The 22,298-nt window shown below is 41.6% G+C and overlaps 1 protein-coding gene across 1 annotated transcript in view; it reads right to left on the bottom strand.

The window, feature by feature from the left end:
* Nucleotides 1-22,298, bottom strand: part of ATP6V1H (ATPase H+ transporting V1 subunit H) — a gene marked incomplete in the record, with an annotated part of 1,920,819 nt that overhangs the window by 820,511 nt on the left and 1,078,010 nt on the right. The window contains 1 exon segment of the mRNA XM_044065517.1: nt 3,863-3,988. Coding sequence (XP_043921452.1) covers nt 3,863-3,988 — 126 coding nt within the window.

Raw genomic sequence — 22,298 nt, 5'->3', positions numbered from 1 at the left:
GCATGCTTCTGCCCACCAAAGGAACTCTGCCCTCAGACAAGGTATGATAGGAATGACTGTTTCCAGGTCCTGAGAATGTTGGCACCAAAGACTTTTTAAGTACCACCGAAGTTTCCTCATATGCAGTTTTGCATATGGAATTAGCAGAATACAGGAGGCCATGAACCCTAGGGCTTGCAGTATTTGTCTTGCAGTTAGCTGGGTTCTGGTACCCATTTGCTTGAAGTAGTCTGTCAGACAGACCTGTTTTTCTGAAGTGAGAAATGCCATCTGGCAAGTTGTGTCCAAGCTTGCTCCCAGGAATACAATCTTTTGACTGGGCACCAGTTGTAATTTCTTTTCGTTGATGGTGCACCCCAATGAAGTGAGAAGGCTTTTTTCAAATGCCACGTGCTGAAGCAGCAATTCCTGGCTGTCTGCCTGAATCAGGCAGTCATCCAAGTATGGGTAAATTTGGATATTTCTCTGCCTGCAGTATGCAATGGCTGGAGCCAGGCATGTTTTGAATACCATGGGCGTAGTAGATAAGCCAAAGGGAAGTGCAGAGAACTGATAATGCACAGATCCTGCAATGAAACGTAGAGATTTCCAACATGATTCCCTGATGGGAATGTGCAGATAAGCTTCTTTTAAGTCTAGGGTGACTAACCAAGCATCCTTGGCTAGGATAGGGGGAAACTGTTGCACGGTAAGCATCTTGAATTTTGGGACCACCAGGAAGGTGTTGAGAATTGAAAAATCCAGGATTGAGTGCCAACAGTCCTCTTTCCTGGGTACCAAGAATAGTCTGGAGTAGAAACCCTGACCCCTTTGTTCTACTGGAACTGGCTGAATAGCTTTGATGTTGAGCAGGGAAAGAACTTGGTTTTGAGCCTCTGCCCACTGGTTTGGAGGAAGGTCTGGAAACCCGTTTGGGGTTGGCAGTGAATGGAAATAAAATATGTACCCCTGGGATACAATGATGAGGACCCATCGGTCCTGAGTGACAGACATCCAGTTTTTTGCATGAAGGGCATATTTTCCTCCTAGGGGCAAAAGCAATTGGGCAGGGCTGGGAAGTAGAGTTGAGAAGTCATCGTGAACTTTTTCCATAGGGAGGTGGCTTACCACTCCCTGTTTTAGGGGTGGGAGCACTCCATTGATTAGATCTCTGCATACCCTGAGACTGGAGTCTGGGCAGTCTGTTTCCCCTGGGTCTTGTTTGGGAAGGCCATGAGGGGGCTGGAAAGGACCAGTGTTTTGAAGGACAATGCCTACCAAATCGAAGTGGTTGCACTTGTAAGAATTCTTTAACAGTTTGCATAGATTTAGCTTTTTCTTCCATCTTTTTAAGAACTTCTTCTGCTATGATGCCAGACAAAACGTCCTTATTTAAAGGAGCGTCTAGTAATTTGGATTTGACATGATCTGGCAAGGTCTGCTTTTTCAGCCAAGCATGTCTTCTCAGTACAGAGCCAGTGACTGCGGCCTTGCAAGATGCTTCTAGGGCATAAAACCACACTGAAAAGTATGCTTACTAACTTGGTTTGCAGAATGCATAAGTTCTTGCAAATCTTTATTTTCTGCACAATCTGGAAATATTACCATGTTTTTGTTTAATGAGTTCCAAAACATGTTGCTGGTATTTCAGCATGTGAAACTGACAATTCAATGCTCTGATAGTAAGAGTTGCAGAGGTATATGCCTTCTTACCCCATCTGTCTAAAGCTCTGAAGTCCCTGTCCAAAGGGGTAGGATTTTAGGCTGTAGTAGCCTTAATACCTTTAGGTCCTTGAGAAATGATCTCTGGATCAGCAGTAGGATTCTTGAAAAGAAACTTGTGGGAATCAGGTACTCGGTAGTACCTGTCAGGTTTCCTTGGGCTGGAGGTAAGGTGTCTGTAGTAAAACTGGATTCCATGAAATCATCATCCACAACATCCAGGACAGGGGGAATAGCTAAATGCCTGTGCTGAGGTAGCTCTAAAAATTCTCTGAGTCTCTTTTTGGACTGAGGATAGTCTTGGCATTCGTATGCAAGGTTTCACCAAACAGAAATCCTCTGGAGGGGGGAGGCAGAGGGAATGGATTCCTCTGCATCTGAATCCTTATAGGCTGATAAGGGCATGTCCTGATAATCAGAAAGGTCAGAGTCAATAGACTCCTTGTCTGCAGAATCTGAAGGCAACTGAATTCTTGGTCTCTTATCAGGGGAAGGCTGGCTTCCCCTAATTAGAGTTATAAGGTCTTCAGCCATTCTAAGCATTTGTTTTTCTGGCATGGGGGCCTGAGCATGTGCTTTTGGTCATCAGTTTTCTATGCATAGTGTATACTCTGGGCTTAAGAAACCCAGTAGTTTTGGCTACAAAAGAAGTTGTCTGTTTGATTAGAACGTCAGTAGGTCAGAAAACACCATCAGAAGCCTTCCAAGGTAGAGACATCCGCTGGTTCCATAGACAAAGAAACATCTCGCAGCATACCAGACTCCGAATGGGTCTCAGCAGAGGCCTGCGAATCCACAGAGGCGGACATCAGGGGCTGCAAAGGTGCCTCACTGAGTACCTGTGGACTGGTGACTAGCTTAACAGAAGCGTCATCGGCAGTTTTGGGCCTATGCTGTCTGTCTCTGTCTTTATCCTTACGTTTTTTTCAGAAGATCAGTAGTCGGATGGCTTACCGAAGCCATTTCGTAATATGGAGAGATCAAGAGTGAAAGAACTTAGCAACAAAAGTAGCCCAATGATGAATGGTTTGGGTGTTAAGGCACAAAACTGACAGCGAGGAATGTCGTGGTCTGCGCCTAAACCGGTGATAAAGTAAGAATGAAAATCTCTGTGAGGTATTTGCTTTCCGCAGGCAAGACAATTGTTAACCTTTTCTGACATCGGTTAGAGCAAGAAAAAAGGATCCCCAACGAGGTACTTAGCTTTAGAAGACTTCAGGATTATCAACTCGAAAAATGAAAATTTCAGGTAGCGGCCGACCGGCACTTGTGAACTGCTGCTGCTTCAGGCTCCTCCTCAGCAAGAAAGACAGGTGTAATGGCATCGGCTGCCTGTTTTAATACCCCTGACGACCTAATGTCATGGAAGAAGCGACAACATCTGAAGCAGAAATACTAAGACTCTGGTATTCGGGTCGATTGAGGACTACCTGCAGGCAGATAACCCAAGTGTGATGACTGCAACAGTGAAACACGAAGAACATCAATGGATTTCATCCAGCAAGTGCTGAAGTTGGGCACATCAAAACAGTAGATGGCTCCAACACTTCAGCACCAAAACCTGTGCCATGGAAGGAACATAAATGGGGGTCTTAGGCCCAACCTGATTTGCCTTGGAAAAAGAAGGGGCTGGGATGATATCCATATCAGTCTGCTCCTTGATGAAGTCCTTCATTGTCCATTTCCACTCAATGTCAGATGCACAATAGACAGATGTTATAGACCTAAAACAAAAGGTGGATGTGGGGTCCAGAACCCACAACCTTTGACAGTTCTTTCTCAAAAGACCTACTGCTACCCGATTTTCTTGGAGAGTGGGATAGAATTACAATTGTCTCAGTACAAAATAGTCCAGGAACCAGGAAAGGACACAGCTTTGACGTGGTCACAGTCAGACTCTTGCACTGACTGACATATAAAATAACTTAACAGTATTTAATAATCCACAAACGAAAGCACTCTAAGGTCATCCAATGAAATGGGCAACTTAATCACAGGCAGAAAGCTTTTAATGTGACAATAAAGGCACTAAACACACTTAAAGGTATATGTTCTAGAAGAACATAGTAAACTCTTCTACCAAACAAATCATTCTCTGATTATAAAAATATCATAATCCAAGCAATAAAGTAACAAAAATTATTTCCTAGCATGGACTTACTTTAAGAGTTCATAGTTCTTTTCATTCAGCCTCGTTGCATTCTCCCTCCAAAATTTCTCGGACTTGTGGACTGGACTCCATTCTAATCGTCCTGATTTCAGCTCGGAACTGTATTCATCAAATGAACTATAAAGAAATGCAAAAGAATATAACAGTCCCTATAGAAAATGCACCACATTTATACCAAAAACAATCTTGGGCAGCATGATGACTCTATAGCAAGACTTTTGTCTTACAGTTTTAGGGTCCAGTGCTGAATCTTGACTTATGCTCACTGTCTGCATGGAATCTGCATAATGTGCTTTTAGAGTTTGCAGAAGTTTGCTTTGGTTGCAGTTAACTGTGACCCATGTCATAGGTAAAAACCAGCTCATTTACCATTACCTGAATCCATAGGAGAAGGATCTGAAAATCTGCATTCTAGACCAAAACATCAAAGATAGACTCATCCCCCATAAACGGATTCAAACTCAGCCATAACAATGGAAAAGAATGTACGTGAAACAAAAATATTTCCAACCCTCTACTATGAAAAGATCTATACTTTATTGAAGGAGATATTTTAGAAGCTTTGGAATGGAAAACTAGGACATTTAGCATGTCACTTTAGTCTTAGAATCTGTAATCTCTAAGATTTCAGACATATGCAAACACTAGCACGTGTCACTTAAAACTAGGGGGAGTAAGTGGGTTCTGAAGCAATGGGAATGCAGGCTAAAGCTGATGCCACGTGGGTAAAGCAAACTTGAATTGTGAATTCATATTCAAGCAGCTATGAAGATCTGCAAACCCCTAGAGAGGGTAAAACGTGTACTGCATGCTGAAGGATGTCAAGCTGCAGGACAGTAATTACATAACTGTAGAATTGCTATGATACTCCAGAAAGCAGGAGGTGGAGTACAGCATTTCTACCAGACAGAAGCAAAACCACACAAGATTACAGTAGCAGCAAAATGCAGGAATCAAATGCTACAATATAATTTTTTTCCAAAAACAAAACATTTTATTGGACTTTTTAGTGTACATGTTTTGGTGCCCTGCTGCTTGACATCTATCAGCTCCCATGATCTACTTAACAATTTGCTCCTCACAGATGAGAACTATTCCACGCCTATTCATTCCTCATGAGGTGAGAGATGATTGTGGAGTCATCATCCTGGCAGCCATAAGGACAGTTATTGATGTTTTCTAGCCAAACTTGCCTTGGTGGTGACATAGGCTCTGCATCACTAAGGAAGACCACCTACATCCCTGATACTGAGGTGTGCCTACTCCCACATATACTACTACAAGAACTACTGCACCAGCCACTTGCTTGGGTGGACAAACCCATGTTCACCCGCCTGGGCCTGTTCTCAAATGAGCAGCCTACATCACTCAAATGATGTGCCACGTTATCACACAGGAGGAACCACCACAACATTCCCTCCCAAGCGAGCACACTGATTTAAGTCGTACATCTCTCTCCCAATTCTCCCAGCTCTTTCAGTTTTCTAAGCCACTAATCAACCTTGGATCATCTGGGTTACTTTCATAGCTTTAGCCCTCCTTATCACAGAGCCATGTATTTTTACTGAAATTTTAATCTGAATATACAGATAACAATCATCATAACATAAAATTTACAAATCCTATAGTGTTAAATATGTAACAAAATATAACTTCTCTACCTAAGAATGCTAGAACACCTTAAAAGAGTGAATATAAAACCTAGTGTTTGTGAATAGGGACACTGTCATGGGGGTTAGCAGTGAGGAATTATCTACTATACAGTAGTCATGACAAAGCAATTTAGTAAAAATGTGGAGAACTCATTATGACAAATAAATGTAGGTTTCTGTATTTCAAAACTATGGATTTCACTGCTACTGCAAACCTAAAATGTGGGAGGGGTAAATGCCTAAAAATAGGGACAAACTTTAAATATTGCTCTTAGAAACTCAAAGTCACTGGAATAACAAAATTTGTGTTAGCATACATTTTCTGAAGGATATGAAGTCTGAACCTCAAATGTACATTATTATTAAGTGACCAGTCCTCAGCGATTTGCCAGAAATACACAGACTTTATAAAGAACAGACCAAAAACATGAGGCAAAGGTCAGTTAAAAGGTATGACTGCATGCAAAAAGCATACTGCAAAAGCAAGCACACACACACACACACACACACACACACACACACACACACACACACACACACACACATAAAAGTTTTCCTATTTAGTAATCTAACAACTAATCAAAAAATATATTATTTAGGGGAAAAACTGAAATTTGTCTTCCCAAAGGTGCTTTTTGCCCCAAACCTGCCAACAGTTAAGTCTCTCCCAAATGGACTCAGCCTATTTGTTGCCTCACCCTATGTATCCTCAGTCAAGGGCAGGAGGAGTCTGGAAGGACAATAACTCAGGAACCCAGGAGGGTTACTTGTTCTCAACGGATTCAGAAATGAAGGCATACTGACCAGGCCCCATTTCCTCCAAAGGATGGGAAAGACAAGTAGCCTACATTAGTGTACATCTGAGCACATTTCTAATTTTTCGCTGAATAATATAAATGCAAAAAGACAACTCAAAACAGTGAAGATAAATACGCACTGCACATCTCAGATATACAATTCATATTTATTTCAGAATAAAAATTATCCAGGAAAGGGCAGGATTGATGATTTATTATTAATATAAAATGACAGAAAAAAATATGTTAAAACTGACAGCAAAGTAAAATGGATATTTTCTTAAGGTTGATTACTCCACTTCAAGTATGTCATTCCTGGTTTAGAAAAACATTTTCCAATGTAGTCAACAAAGGCTGAGTTTTGATATCTGGCTTATTTTATGAAGGCAGTAAGTCATGAGGAATATGGATCAGACAGAAGTACCACATGGCCATGGAAGTAATAAAGGGGTTCCTATCACATAGTCGAACTTGTACAAGTCCGAACCTTATATGGTCGAGACCATAAGTTCGAACTTGTACAAGTTCGAGTGTTTCAATGGAAATCTCCATATGGGGAGGTTTCCATTCTGATGAATGAGGTGCAATCTCGGAGTTGGTATATTCAAGTAGCGGGGGGGTTGGGGGGTGCGCAGCTTACAACAGTTTATTTTGTTTTTCCTTTTTTTTTTTTTATTCATAGTCAGAGTTTTGTAACTTCGAAAGGAATGGTTCGTATATTTTGTGCTCGAAGTAATAAAACTTCGACTATGTGATATAGATCCCTAATAAAGCATAAGGTCACCAGCTGAGTGCCTTTAGCCACTGACAATTACAGATATGTCCAATGTAAACCTCCCAAATGTTTTACTAAACTAATAAAACTGAACCACAGGGTCAGCAACTAAGTACCTTTAGACAATGACTATGTCAGAGGTAAAGAATGCATATATCTCATTCCTTATTGTGCTAATAACATGAACTACAAGGACAAGAGCAAAGTGTCTTTATCCAATGACTCCATGTCGGACATGGCTAATGCACAAAATTCTGAACTCTTTAGTGTGCTTATAAAACAGACCACAATTTATTATCATTTTGTTAATCTGAACAAGAGCCACAGAAGTGTAGTTTTCTTGCCATACACTAATTCATACTAACTGGCTGTGAATGATATCAATGTACAAGGCAGAATGAATGAAAATGCAAAACAGCAATGTATGCATGGGTATATTAAGTGTGTGCGTGTGTGTGTATGGAGGCATATCACATTAACATACCCATACAAGATTCAATTACACCTGCTACTAAAAATTTCAGTGGTTTGGCTTTGCATTGTCTAAGAAAATGTAGACTAGTTTTCCAGAGAATAAACAAAATACCACACTACTTATAATGCTGTCTTTTTTGTTTTGTTCCATCATAAAATGCAAATATTATATTCCTAGTGTGTGTTAAAACCTACCCAAACACATATTTGCCCATTTCATTTCACCCTTTTATAAAAGACTAAGGTTTGTGCCCTTGCCAAGTTCAAAAACAGGATTATATGCAACTTTAAAAATATTTTATTAAGGCAGTTTATAATAAAAACAATAATTCTATTTGACTTAGAATTATGTCACTGTGCTTAAAAGAATGCTGGCATCGTGTCTAAATAAGAGATCTGCATGACTAAAGATGGTGGGGGGGCAGACTTCCATTTTAAAATACAAATGTGAATGTACTTAAACTGAAAATCCAGTTTTCAAAACTAGCGATTTCATATCTTTTCTCTCAGTCTCTGATAGTGTGTACTTTAAACCCTACTACTTAAGTTTCTTCTTCTGTTTGGCTGCACCTGTTTGCTTTAGTATAAACGCCCTTGAATACTGGCCAGAAGAAAACATTTCATCTCTATGCCAACACTGACTCCATTTACACTGGTAGAATTGTACTACACTAACAAAGTACAGTTGTGTACACTTACTATAAATGTAGAAGTTTAAGTGTATTTACTGTTGCAGTCATCACATTTGGGTTATCCCTACCAGGGTAGCCCTCAGCCAGCCCAAATACCAGAGGCTTAGTATTTCTGCGTCGGTTGCTGTCGGTTCAGGACTGACATCAGGTCGTCAGGTCATCAGTAGTATAAAGTAAGGCAGCTGACACCATTATATTAGTTTTTCTTGCCATGTCAGGAGACCCCAAGTGGGAGCCAGATTATGGTGGAAGAACCCCACCAGTAGAAAGTAAATATCAAAATGTCCCTTGTAAGAAGACAGAGAAAGAAGAGGGGGGTGGAGGGAGGGAAACCAGGACTGCAAGAGTGAATACACTTGAACATCTACATTTATGGTAAGTGTACACAACTGTACTATGTTCTTCGTGTTTCACTGTTGCAGTCATCACATTTGGGTTGATTCCCAAAGCTGAGGAAAAGGGTGGAGGCAGTCAAGGAGACTAGGGGCTGGCTAGGATGCCCTGCAAGACTGCAGTGGCAAAGCCTGCCCTGGATTTGGGGAAGATAGGCAGGTGGTAATGTTTGGTGAAAGTGTGAACAGATGTCCATGTGGCAGCCTCCGGGATGTCCCTGGTGGGGACTCCTCTGAGGAAAGCTGCAAAGGTGGAGGCTGCTCCGGTGGAGTGACTCCTGACCCCCTTAGGGGGAGGCTTTCCATGTTGCTTGTAACAGAAATGGATGCAGTGTGCTATTCATTTGCAAATTGTTTGGAGATGGCTTTGCCCTCTGCCCCTGCAGCAACGCTAACCAGTAATTGATCAGACTTTCTGAATGATTTAGTCCTGTCTACATAGAATCTGAGCTGTCTGTACACACCTAGAGAGTGCAGGATCCTTTTTTTGTTTTGTGGGTAAGAGAAAAGGGTGGGCAAATGAATGGATTGGTTGAGAGCCACACTGGACACCACTTTGGGCATAAAGGATGGGATAGTCCTGAGGGAAACCTTGTTAGCATGGAAGATGATGAAGGGCTCCAAACCATGAGGGCTTGTAGCTCGGAGACTCTTCTGGCTGAAGTGATGGCCAGAAGAAAAGCTGTCTTCCAGGAGAGAAATTTTAACTCTGCTGAATATGCTGGTTCGAAGGGGGGCAGGGAGAGCTTTTCCAACACAAAGTTAAGGTCCCAAGCTGGGGTAGGTGCTCTTCTGGGCGGCCTCAAGTTGATGGCCCCTCTTAGAAATTGTTTGATCAGAGGGTGTGAGAAAAAGGGCTGCTCAGTGGGGAAATGAGCAGAGATAGCAGAGGCATGAATTTTAATAGAGGAAAAAGAGAGTCCACTGTGTAGCAGGTCAGCTAAGTAATCCAGGATGAGAGGGAGGGAGGGCTGTGCAGTATTGGCTCCCTTAGCCTGAATCCAGGTAAAGAACCTTTTCCATTTGTCAGCATAAGACTTTCTAGTGCTAGGGCGTCTGGCCTCAAGTATAACATCTAGAACATGTTTACTGAGGTTGGCAGATTGATCAGTGGTCAGGGAATTAGCCTAGCTGCCAAACTGAGGGTCTGCAACTGAGGATGCATGAATTCTCCTTCCCTTAGAGTCAGGAGGGTTGGGGTTTGAGTGAGATGCCACGGTGGCAGTGGGGACAGGCTGCGGAGCAGTGGGTACCAGTGCTGGCGAGGCCAGTCTGGAGCAATAAGAAATGTCCTTGGTTTTTCCTCCCTTATTTTGAGCAGTACCCTGGTGATGACAGGTACTGGAGGAAAGGCACAGACCAACAGACTGACCCAGAGGAAGGACATGGCATCCACTTTCCAAGCCATGCAGTGATGCTCCCTGGTGCAGAACTTGCTGAGCTGATGGTTGGTGTGGGAGGCAAAGAGGTCAACCTTTGGGGTGCCCCATTTCTGAGTTATTAGGGTGAAGATTCTTTTGTCTAGCTGCCACTCATGTGGGTCCAGAAGATATCTGCTTAAGTGGTCTGCCAGAGAGTTTAGAGATCCTGGCAGGAATTGTGCTAACAAATGGAGTTGCATGGCAAAGACTGTGTGACAAAGGGTCTTGGCCAGCCTGCATAGAGGGTAGGAGTGAGTCCCTCCCTGCTTGTTGATATACCACATCACAGCAGTGTCTGTTTTGATCAGAAGAGCCCCTGGGGAGAGAAGTGGCCTGAAATCTGTCAATGCATGCTGGACAGCTAACATCTCTTTTGGGTTGATGTGCAAATGGATTTGCTGTGGGGTCCATTGGCCCTGTATGCACCTGCCTTCCAGGTGTGCACCCCAAGCATAATCTGATGCATCTGTGGTGAGGGTCTGGGTGGCGGGGGTGGTGAGAAAGGTAGTCCCTTGTTGTGGGAGCATGCTGCTGCCCACCAAAGAAAATCTTCCCTGAGGCAAAGTATCACAGGTATAAGAGTTTCCAGGTCTTGAGTGTGTTGACACCAAAGGCTTTTTAGGTACCATTGAAGTTTGAAGTTTCCTCATATGCAGTCTGGCATATGAAATGTGTAGAATGCAAGATTCCATGAACCCCAGAGCTTGCAGGATTTTCCTTGCAGATAACGGGGTCTGGTGGCTAGTTGAGAGAAGTAGGCTGTCAGGCAAGTTGCCTTTTCTGGTGTAAGGAATGTCATCTGGGATGCTGTGTCCAGGCTTGCTCCCAGGAATATAATCATTTGGGTGGGTACTAGTTTGGATTTCTTTTCGTTGATAGTGTACCCTAGGGAGGTCAGTAGGGACTTCAAAAATGCCAGGTGCTTGAGCAGCTTTTTCAGACTGTCTGCCTGAATTAGGCAGTCATCTAAATATGGGTAAATTTGGATATTCCTTTGTCTGCAAAAGGCAATGGCAGGAGCCAGACATTTTGTGAAAACTCTGTGAGCAGTAGATAAGCCAAAGGGAAGTGCAGAGATCCTGCCCTGAAACGTAGATATTTCCTGCATGATTCCCTGTTAGGAATGTGGAGGTAGGCCTCTTTTAGGTCTAGGGTGGCTAGCCAAGCATCCTTGGAGAGCATGGGTAGCAGTTGCTGGAGGGTGTGCATTTTGAATTCTGGCATCACCAGGAAGGTGTTTAGAATGGCTAGATCGAGGATGGGGTGCCACGTGCCCTGTTTTCTGGGTACCAGAAAATGTCTAGAGTAGAAAAGTACAGTTGTGTACCTACCATAAATGTAGATGTTCGAGTGTATTCACTGTTGCAGTCATTACACTTGGGTTATCCTGCTGGCAGGCGACCATACAGCCCGAGTTCCAAACCAGATGTCAGGTGCCCCCTGATAGGAAGTCTGGAAAGATAAAGTTATGCCAAAAAACATGCATATATTACTATGAACATTTCCTTCATCTACAAGCAAATACACCACATAGGTAGTATAGAGGTAAGAAGTACAGAAAAGTCCCAGCAATGAAAAAAGGGGGATGGTGGGTGGTTATCTGGACTCGAACATCTACATTTATGGTAGGTACACAACTGTACTATGTTCATCGTGTTTCACTATTGCAGTCATTGCACTTGGGTAGAATCCCAAAGCTGAGGTTGGGTGGCTGGGTCTAAATTGGATTTGGAGAGGCTAACAAGTCCTGCTGAACTGCAGTGGCAAAGCCTGCTCTGGATTTAGAGTAGAGAGGTAAGTGGCAGTGCTTGGTGAAAGTGTGCACTGAGCTCCAGGTTGCAGCTTCTAAAATGTCTTTGGTTGGTACTCCTCTAAGGAAAGCTGCTGAAGTGGCTGCTGCTCTGGTAGAATGAGGCCTAATGCCCTTAGGCACTGATTTGCCATGTTGTGCATAACAGAAGCGGATGCAGTGTCCTATCCATTTCGAGATTGTCTGCTTTGTAATAGGCTTTTCTTGTGATCCTGCAGCATATGCTACAAACAGTTGCTCAGTTTTTCCTGAAAGCTTTTGTTTTGTCCAAGTAGAATTGTAGCTGTCTGTGTATATCCAAAGTGTGCCCAAGTCTCTCCCCTTTATTCTGGGGATTTGGGTAAAAAGTAGGTAAAGGAATGGTTTGGTTTAAGGCCACATTGGAAACCACTTTTGGCATGAATGTTGGGTTTGTCCTAAGAGAAACCCTGTCCTGATGAAAAATGAGGAAAGGTTCCACAGCCATTAATGCCTGTAACTCTGAGACTCTTCTTGCTGAAGTTATTGCTAGGAGCAGAGCAGTTTTCCATGACAAGATTAGATCAACTGTGCTAGCTGATTCAAAAGGAGGCAGTGTGAGTTTTTCTAAAACAAAATTGAGGTTCCAAGTAGGTACTGGTGCTCTCCATGGGGGTCTTATATTTTTTGCCCCTCTGAGGTACTGTCGTAGTAGAGGATGTGAAAAAATACCAGGTTCCGTATTGTAATGAGCTGAAATGGTAGAGGCATGGATTTTAATAGATGAGAAAGATAAGCCTTTGTCCAGCATCTCAGTTACGTATTGTAAAATCTGAGGTATATTAGGGACAAGTGGCTCGAGCCCTTGTGCCTGGTTCCAAGCACAGAATCTCTTCCATTTTTCTGCATAAGATTTCCTAGTGCTGGGCCTCCTGGCTTCTAAAATAGCATCCATAATAGCTTTAGAGAGAGGTGCAGTCTGAGTGGCTACATTATCTGCCATACTGCCAGGTTTAAGGTTCTGAGTTGACTGTGCAGAATCTGATTGTCTTGTTGTGTTAGAAGATGAGGAATTTGAGGTAGAAGCCAAGCTGGTCCTTGAGACAAATTCTTTAGGATTGGGTACCAGTGCTGGCGTGGCCAGTCTGGTGCAATCAGGATCATTTTTGGCCTTTCTTGTCTGACTTTTAGTAGCACCTTGGTGAGAAGAGGCATCGGAGGGAAGGCATAGACTGTCAGGCCTTTCCAGCTGAATGATAGAGCATCCACTTTCCATGCTTGAGAGTGATAAGTTCTTGTGCAAAATTTCTGTATTTGGTAATTGTGAGGGGAGGCAAAAAGATCTATGTCTGGGCGTCCCCATTTCCTCGTTAACATGCTGAACACTTGTGGATTTAGCTTCCATTCGTGAGGATCCATGAGATTTCTGCTTAGTTTGTCTACCAGTATATTTTTTATTCCTGGCAGGAATTGTGCCTGCAGATGTACTTGATAGGTCAGTGCTGTGTTCCACAAAGTCATGGCTTGTCTGCATAGGGGTAGGAATGTGTGCCCCCTTGCTTGTTTATGTACCACATAACTGTGGTACTGTCCGTCTTTATTAATAGTTTCCCTGGATGTTTTAGGTCCTTGAAAGCTGTCAGGGCATTCTGTATAGCTAACATTTCTTTTTGATTGATGTGAAGATGCATTTGTTCCTTGGGCCAAGTGCCCTGAATACATTTTCCTGCCATATGTGCCCCCCAGGCATAATCTGATGCATCCGTTATTATTGTCTGCCTGGCTGTGGGTAAGGTGAAATGCTGTCCCTTGTTGTGGTGACAGGCCTGGGACCACCATCGAAACTCCTGTTGTAGGCAAAGAATTAAAGTTATAATTGTCTCCAGGCTGTGACAATGCTGAGTCCAAACACTTTTTAGATACCATTGTAGTTTCCTCATATGCAGTTTTGCATATGGAATTAGTAAAAAGCAGGATGCCATGAAGCCCAGGTCCTGCAGAATTTTTCTTGCAGGGAGATGGGTTTTTGTTGCCATCATTTGAAAGTAATGAGTCAGTCACCTTTGTTTGTCTGACGTAAGATGAGCCATCTGGGCAGTTGTATTTAAGTTTGCACTCAGGAATATTATCTCTTGAGAGGGCACTAGTTTTATTTATATTTATTTATTTATTGCAGTTGGGCCTTAAAGAACCCGTTTTCAATGGAGTCCTGGGGGAAAAAGCTCAAAAAAAAACACAAGTACATAATATATTTGACAGAGACAGTCTAGGGACAGAAGTATTAATACAATGTAGGCAGAATAAAAGAAAAAAAAATCAGATATATAATATATAATAGCAGTATACATACATTAGAGAAAAAAAAAAAAAAAAAAAAAAAATGCAAAAAAAAGAAAATGCAAAAATTAATAAGTAGTAGTAAGAACAAAAAGTATAGTATAGTAGCTAAAAGTAGGATGTGATTTTGATTTCTTTTCGTTTACTGTGTACCCTAGGCAAATTAGCAATCTTTTTACAAACGCAGATGCTTTAGAAGAATGTCCTTGCTCTCTGCTTGAATAAGGCAGTCGTCCAAGTAGGGATATATTTGAAATCCTTTTTGTCTGCAAAATGCAATTACTGGTGCCAGGCATTTTGTGAAGACTCTGGGTGCAGTCGATAAGCCAAAGGGCAGTCCAGAGAATTGGTAATGCATTGAGCCTGCTATGAATCTGAGGTATCTTCTGCAAGATTGTCTGATTGGGGCATGCAGGTATGCCTCCTTGAGGACCAAAGTAACTAGCCAAGCCTTCTTGCCCAGCATGGGCAGAAGTTGCTGTAGTGTTAACATTTTGAATTTTGGAACATCCAGGAAAGTATTTAGGATTGACAGGTTCAGTACTGGTCTCCAGGCTTTGTCCTTTCTGGGTACTAAGAAAAGTCTTGAGTAAAATCCTTGTCCCTGTTCTTGCTGTGGAACTTTGCTGTGGAACTTTTTGAATAGCTCCCATGTCCATAAGAGCAGCAATCTGTTTTTGTGCCTCTGCCCATTGGTTTTGTGGCAGGACTGGCATACCTTTTGGTTTTGGAAGCGTGTGGAAGTGGAACCTGTAACCCTGAGAAACAATATTCAGCACTCATTGGTCCTGGGTGATCATGTGCCAATTTTTTGAGAAAAGTGCTAGCTTTCCCCCTAGGGGTGCTGTCAAAAGGTAAGTGCTTGTCATTTGCAGAGGGAAGTCATTGGGACCGTTTCCTATAAGGTTGTGATTTGTCTTCCCCTCCTTTGGGGGCTGAAGCACCCCATTGTTTAGGTCTGTAGGAGCCTTAGGCCTGAGATCTGCCTCTTGGGCGTCTGTATCTGCCTCTTTGTGGCCTGTCTTACACTGGAAAGGACCTTTCTGCTAAATCTAGGTGGTTGAACCTGTAAGAAATCTTTCACTGTCTGCACTGACTTTGCTTTATCCTACATTTTCTTTAACACCTCTACTGCCTTAACACCAAACAAAGTATCATGCTGTAATGGAGCATCCAATAATTTTACTTTAACATGGTCAGGTAAACTTTGTTCTTTCAAACAAGCATGTCCTCGAATAACAGAGCCTGTAACTGTGGCTTTACAAGAAGCCTCTAATGAATCAAAACCACATTGCAGAGTATGCTTTCCCACTTGTTCAACTGCATGCAATAAATCCTGCATTTCTTTACTGTCAGGACTTTCTGTATTTGAAACCATTTTCTGTTTTAAGAATGACATGAGGTACTGTTGGTATTTAAGCATGTGAAACTGACAGTTTAAAGCTCTTACAGCTAAAGTAGCAGAAGTGTAAACTTTTTTCCCTATCTGTCCAGAGCTCTGGAATCCCTATCCGAGGGGACAGGATTTTTAGCAGTGGAAGCCTTAACCCCTTTAGGACCCTGAGAAATTGTTTCTGGGTCTGCAGTGGGGTTTTTGTAAAGAAATTTATGAGAGTCAGGGACCCTGTAGTACCTGTCTGGCTTGACTGATGCAGGGGGTAAAGAATCAGGAGACAGACTGGATTCAGAAAAAACATCATCAACAATATCAAGCACAGGGGGGATAGCCAGGTGCCTGTGCTGAGGCAATAAAAGGAAGTCTCTGAGCCTTTTCTTGGATTCTGAATAATCTTGGCTCTCACAATGGAAATGCTCCCTCATGGTGTGCAGGGTTTCCCCAAAAGAATAATCCTCAGGCGGAGAGGCTGATGGTATGGACTCTTCTGCATTAGAGTCCTCATAGGGAGGGAGAGAATATCCCTGATCAGAAGAGGAATCAGAGGAAATGGAAACCTGGTCAAAGGAATCATAATCAGTGTCTTGCCTAGGCCTTTTGTCAGGAGGGGAATGGGAACCCCTGATTAAAGTAATAGGTCTTCGGCCATTTTAAGCATCTGTTTCTTTGGCAAGGATGACTGTTCTGGAGAATGCTGTACTTGTTTCCTTGCCTTTAATGGTGTTTTTGACTTTGCCTTTGCTGCTGTAGTGGGCTTAATTATAAGCTGTAAAGGTCTGAAAACACCCTCAGAAGCCGATGCCTGCTCAGCGGCTCTGGACCCATCTGAGGGTATAGTTTCCGTAGGCCCAATACCTTGAGTCTCCACAGGCCTCGATGTCTCCACGTGGCTGTCGGTTACGGCCTGTGGCTCTGAGGTAGCATGTGTCAGGGGCTGTGAAAGCGCTTCACTGAGAACCAGCAACTGGCCTAGAAGAGGCTTCGTCGTCGGTTTTGGACCTCGGATGCCTATCCTTTTCTTTGTCTTTGCGTTTTTTATAAATTCCGGTCATCGGTTGTTCCGACGGCATTATGTAGTTAAACCTTCGGCCAAAATAATGTAAAGCAAAATCAAACCGACATTTAATAGTACGTTTATTGAATCTAGCACAAAACCGACAACTAGTAACGCCGTGGTCAGGGCCTAGGCAAGGAATACAGTAAGAGTGAAAGTCCTTATGATGTATTTGCTTTCCACAAGAAACACAATTATTAACTTTTACTGACATCGGTCTGGAGCAAGAAAAAGTTTCCCCAATGGGGTACTTAGCTTTATTGAAGACTTCGGTTCTGAAACTCAATTTTGAAAATCTCAGGAGTCGGCTGACCGACACTTGCGAACTGCATTTGCTTCGGGCACCGCGCGGCAAGAAAGACTGGAGAAAATGGCATCAGTTGCGACTTTTATACCCCTGGTGCACTGACGTCAGGGAAGAGGTGACAGCAATCGACGCCGGACCAAGACTTTGGAACTCGGGCTGACTGCAGGTCACCTGCCAGCAGGATAACCCAAGTGTAATGACTGCAACAATGAAACACGATGAACATCCTTGGCCTTTCTGTTCTGCAGGATCTTGAACTTTTGGATGTGAGACTAGATAAAACTAGTTTTGATTCTGTTCTCACCAGTTTATAAAGGAAACCCACACGGTGTAATGCCCTTTTACATTAGAAAAAAGCATGCATCCCAGACATATAATGAGGAATATGCTTAAAGGACAGGTCTACAGAATACGTAGGCTTCATAATGATAATTCAAATGCAAAAATAGCCCTTGAAACTTTGAAAACAGATTTTTTTAGAAAGAGGCTACCAAGAACAGGAAATAGATATTTGTATTTCTGAGGCTTGGCTACAGAGGCATGATAGATGTAGACCTTACTTTAGAACATCTGCTGACAATATAGAACGACAGCAAGAATCCATTAATGCTGTTTATAGAGTGCCTTTAAGTACTCTAGTGATATAAACCAATACTGTGACGTGATAAAAAATAATTGGAAGATATTAAAAAGCATACCAGAGTTAACAAACAAAATAGGAGATGTCCCACATTTTTCTTTTAGAAATAATAAATCCCTTAAACAACATCTATGTTACAAGTTGACCATATATGAGAAGAGGAATAATGGTTCTAACAGAATAGGCACATTTCCATGTAGATGCTGTTCTGCATGCAAGTTTATTTATACTTGTCTTTCTTATACACATCCAGTGTTAGGTTTTATTACTATTATTGTAGACTTTTTATGCTGACTGTAAAAGTGTGAACGTTGTTTATTTCAGTTTTTGTCAAGTTTGCCATGTATTTTATGTCGGAAAGATGACGAATAGACCTCTTAAGGATAGAGTCTTTGAAAATCTGAGAGACAGAAGAAATAAAATATACTAATGCTCTAGTAGAACACACTATGGAGCATGATTATACTCATTTCATTAAGTTCTTTGTTTTGCAAGTTTTAGACATTAGCTTGAGGGGAGGAGACTTGACAAATTATACTGAGACCATAGAACAAAAATGGATTATTTTATTAAATGCTGAAAGATTACCTGGTTTAAAAGGGGTTTCCTCATTAAAACCATTTTAAAAGGGCGCAGACTTGGGCATAAGTAACATTATAACAAAAATTTTTATTAAAAGTTTTGATATGTCCTGCTTTTCTTATGTGTTTTTATGTATATTTATGTGTGTTTTTTCACTGATGTTTTATATATGGAAATAGTGATATATGTATTCTCTGTAGAATATTTAAAAATTTGATGACATCACATCTTAGTGCTTTCTTACTGGTCAAAACATTTTGCATTTAAATGGTGGATGCTTTATTTAATGTTGTCTGAAGAAATGGTGTGTTCATCGCGAAAGCGCTTACCATTTCTTTGTGTCTTGGATTTATACATTAAAGTACTTGGATTTTTAGCCTTGTTTGGTTCGGCATTTCCTTTTTTCTTTTTCATTTGCTTACATTGTTATACCGACCTTCATTCTGCTTCCAGTTTTGTGGTTTGGACATGCTCTATTGCCCTCATAGAGAGCAGGGAAAGGACTTGCTTTTGTGCCTCTGGCCACCAGTTTGGAGGTAGATCTGGGAACCATGGTTGGAAGAGTGTGGAAAGAAATTGTGTATCCCTGGGACACCATGTTGAGGACCCAGTGGTCGTTGGTAATGGTGGCCTGGGAGAGTTTTCCTCCTAGGGGTAAGTGAAGGTGGGCAGAGAGAGGGGGTGGGGGAGGAGAGTCATTGTGAGATCTTAGCATGAGAGGGTGGCTTAGAACTCCCTGGTTTTGAAGTGGAGGAATTCCACTGTTTTGATCTCTGCATTCCCTGTGGCTGCTGACCTGGTGGGAGCAGGAAAGGACCACTGCTTGGAGGGGCAATGCCTGCTGAACCTGGGTGGATGAAACCTGTAAGAAATCATTAACTGTCTGCATAGATTTAACTTTTTCTTCCATTTTTTTTTAAGACCTCCTCTGCCTTAGTGCCAAATAAGTTGTCTTCGTGCAAGGGTGCATCCAATAATTTAGATTTAACATGGTCTGGCAAGGGCTGTTCCTTAAGCCATGCATGTCTTCTAAGGACAGGTGACTGTTGCCCTGCAAAAAGCTTCTAGGGTGTCAAAACCACAGTGTAAGGTGTGCTTAGTTACTTGACTTGCAGAATGCATTAACATTTGTAACTCTTTAGATTCTGCACAAGCAGGAAAGGAAGACACTTTTTGTTTGAGGAGTTCCATGGTATGTTGCTGAAATTTTAGCATATGGAAATGGCAATTTAGTGCTGTGACAGCAAGAGTAGCAGAGGTGTATACTTTTTTACCCCATCTGTCTAGTGCTCGGGAATCCCTATCCGGGGGGGTGGGATTCTTAGCAGAGATTGCTTTAATTCCTTTAGGCCCTTGAGAAATTACCTCAGGGTCAGCAGTAGGATTTTTTAAAATAAATTTGTGTGAGTCAGGGGCTCTCTAATACCTATCAGGTTTTCTGGGTGCAGGAGGGAGGGTGTCAGGAGCTGAACTGGATTCCAGGAAAACATCGTCCACAGCATCTAGGACTTGGGGAATGACCAGGGGTCTGTGCTGTGGAAGATCTAAGAATTTCCTGAGTCTCTTTTTAGACTGAGGGTAGTCTTGACATTCCCACTGGAAATGCTCCCTTAAGGTAGAAAGGGTTTCCCCAAAGGAAAAGTCCTCGGGTGGAGAGTCTGAAGGAATGGAATCCTCTACATCAGAATCCTCATAAGCAGAGAGGTGTTGCACGTCTTCATATTCAGATGCATCAGAGTCATCAGACTCCGGTTCAGACAGAACTACTGGGGACAGATCTCTTTTTCTTTTGGAAGGGGTAGCTTGGCTTCTCCTGATCAGCATGATAAGGTCTTCTGCCATTTTAAGCATTTGAGACTGAGGCAATGAAGCAGGTGCCTGAGATTGGGTTGTCGGTTTCTTGGGTGTGGTTCATACCCTGGGCCTTAGAAACTCAGTAGTTTTCAAAAGAACAGTAGATGCAAAATAAGTCGGTTTGTGTTGAGAATTGGTAGTGAGAAGTACTTCCTTAGAAGCGTGTGCCTGCTCAGCGGCTCTGGGCCCACTCAAGGGAGAGACAACCGCAGGATCCTTAGTCGAAGAAGAGTTTTGCGGCATACCGGACTCTGAAAGGGTCTCGGTAGTGGCCTGCGAATCCACAGAAGCGGGCATCAGGGGCTGTGAAAGCACCTCACTGAGGACCGGAGAACTGACGACTAGCTTAACAGAAGCGTCGTCCATAGGTTTGGACCTGTGTGGTCTGTCTCTATCTTTATCTTTATGTTTTTTTGGAAGATCTGCTGTCGGATGGCTTACCAAAGCCATATCGGAATTTGAGGACTGTAAGAGAAAATATCTAGCTACAATAAGGGCCCGATGACATATACTTCTGGTGTTGAACAAAGCACAAGAGTGACAGCGGGGGACGTCATAGTCTGGGCCTAAACAAGTGACGCAGTAAGAATGAAAGTCTCAGTGTGGTATTTGCTTTCCACAGGAGAGACAATTGTTAACTTTTTCTGACAACAGTTAGTGCAAGAAAAAAGGATCCCTAATGGGGTACTTCGCTTTAGAAGACTTTGTCTTCAATTCGGAAGATGAAACAAAGGTAGCGGCCGACCGGCACTTGTGCGAACTATTTCTGCTTCGGGCTCTGTGGCAAGAAAGACTGATGTAATGGTGTTGGCTGCCTTACTTTATACTACTGACAACCTGACGTCAGTCCTGAAGCGACAGCAACTGATGCAAAAATACTAAGCCTCTGGTATTCGGGCCGGCGGAGGGCTATCCTGGCAGGGATAACCCAAATGTGATGACTGCAACCGTGAAACATGAAGAACATCAAAAGGCTATTCTGCCTTTAGGGCACTCAGTTAACAGTCTGGAAGGCTGAACCAACTTACCTGATGAAAAGGACAATGGATAGGAGTGTTTTTCAAACATTAGTGAATAAGTTTAAAAGAAATGCTGTACTAAAATCAGTAATTTGTCTGTATGTATGGAGGAAGTTTACCAGGGAAACAAATAAGTGACCTTATGAACCTCTTTCAAAAGAATTTCAGAAATAAGTGACCTTGTTCAATTTTTATTCAAAGTCATAGTTTACAGTCAGTTTAACGACCACTTTCTGTGTAAAGCTGGCAGTCATGTTTGTGGTGGATGATCATTTCTGTGAATGCAGAAACACTGCCTGACATATGACAACAGTCAAAGACTAGAAACATCACACACAGCCAATTTCTCTCATGCACTTACAATGTATGTTGTAAAAAGATGGGAATATGTCACACACCAAAGGATTAGCTAACTGAAATGCTAGCACTAACTATATATATATATATATATATATATATATATATATATATATATATATACACATATATATATATATATATATATATATACATATATATATATTGACGTTTATTATATTCAATAATGTTTTTCTTGAAAACTGATGTGCTGCAAATTACTTTTGAAAATACACAAAAGAATGCATTTTATGTTTGTTAAATTGAATGGATAAGGCATCTGATTATTAAAATAATCACCCCTAGCAAATGACAGCTTCTGCCCATAAACTCCTCTAGGTGAAGGGCATAGACTGGGGTTATGTGGTAAACTCTGTAAATTGCTAAGCTTTATTACATGGAGATATTTCCATCTATATATAGATTTACACACATGTGCACACACACACACACACGTATACGTAATTTATAGAGCTATATCCAAATGAAACAATAAAAATGTCACACAGATGAATCAATTTTATATATATATATATATATATATATATATATATATATATATATATACATATACATACATAAACACACAGACACACACACACACACACATATATATATATATATATATACATATACATACATACATAAACACACACACACACACATATATATATATATATATATATATATATATATATATACACACACACGTGTATATATATATATATATATATATGTGTATATATATATATATATATACCTGTGTGTGTATATGTATATATATATATATATATATATATATATATATATATATATATATATATATATATATATATATATATATATATATATATATATATATATATACATATATATATATACATATATATATATATACACACACACATAC

Source organism: Protopterus annectens, chromosome 3.part0, assembly GCF_019279795.1.
Source record: "Protopterus annectens isolate FY-2018-M chromosome 3.part0, PAN1.0, whole genome shotgun sequence".
In the NCBI taxonomy this organism is placed as follows: Eukaryota; Metazoa; Chordata; order Ceratodontiformes; family Protopteridae; genus Protopterus; species Protopterus annectens.
Note: the sequence above shows the minus strand (reverse complement) of the source record. Positions and strands in the feature narration are given on the sequence as shown.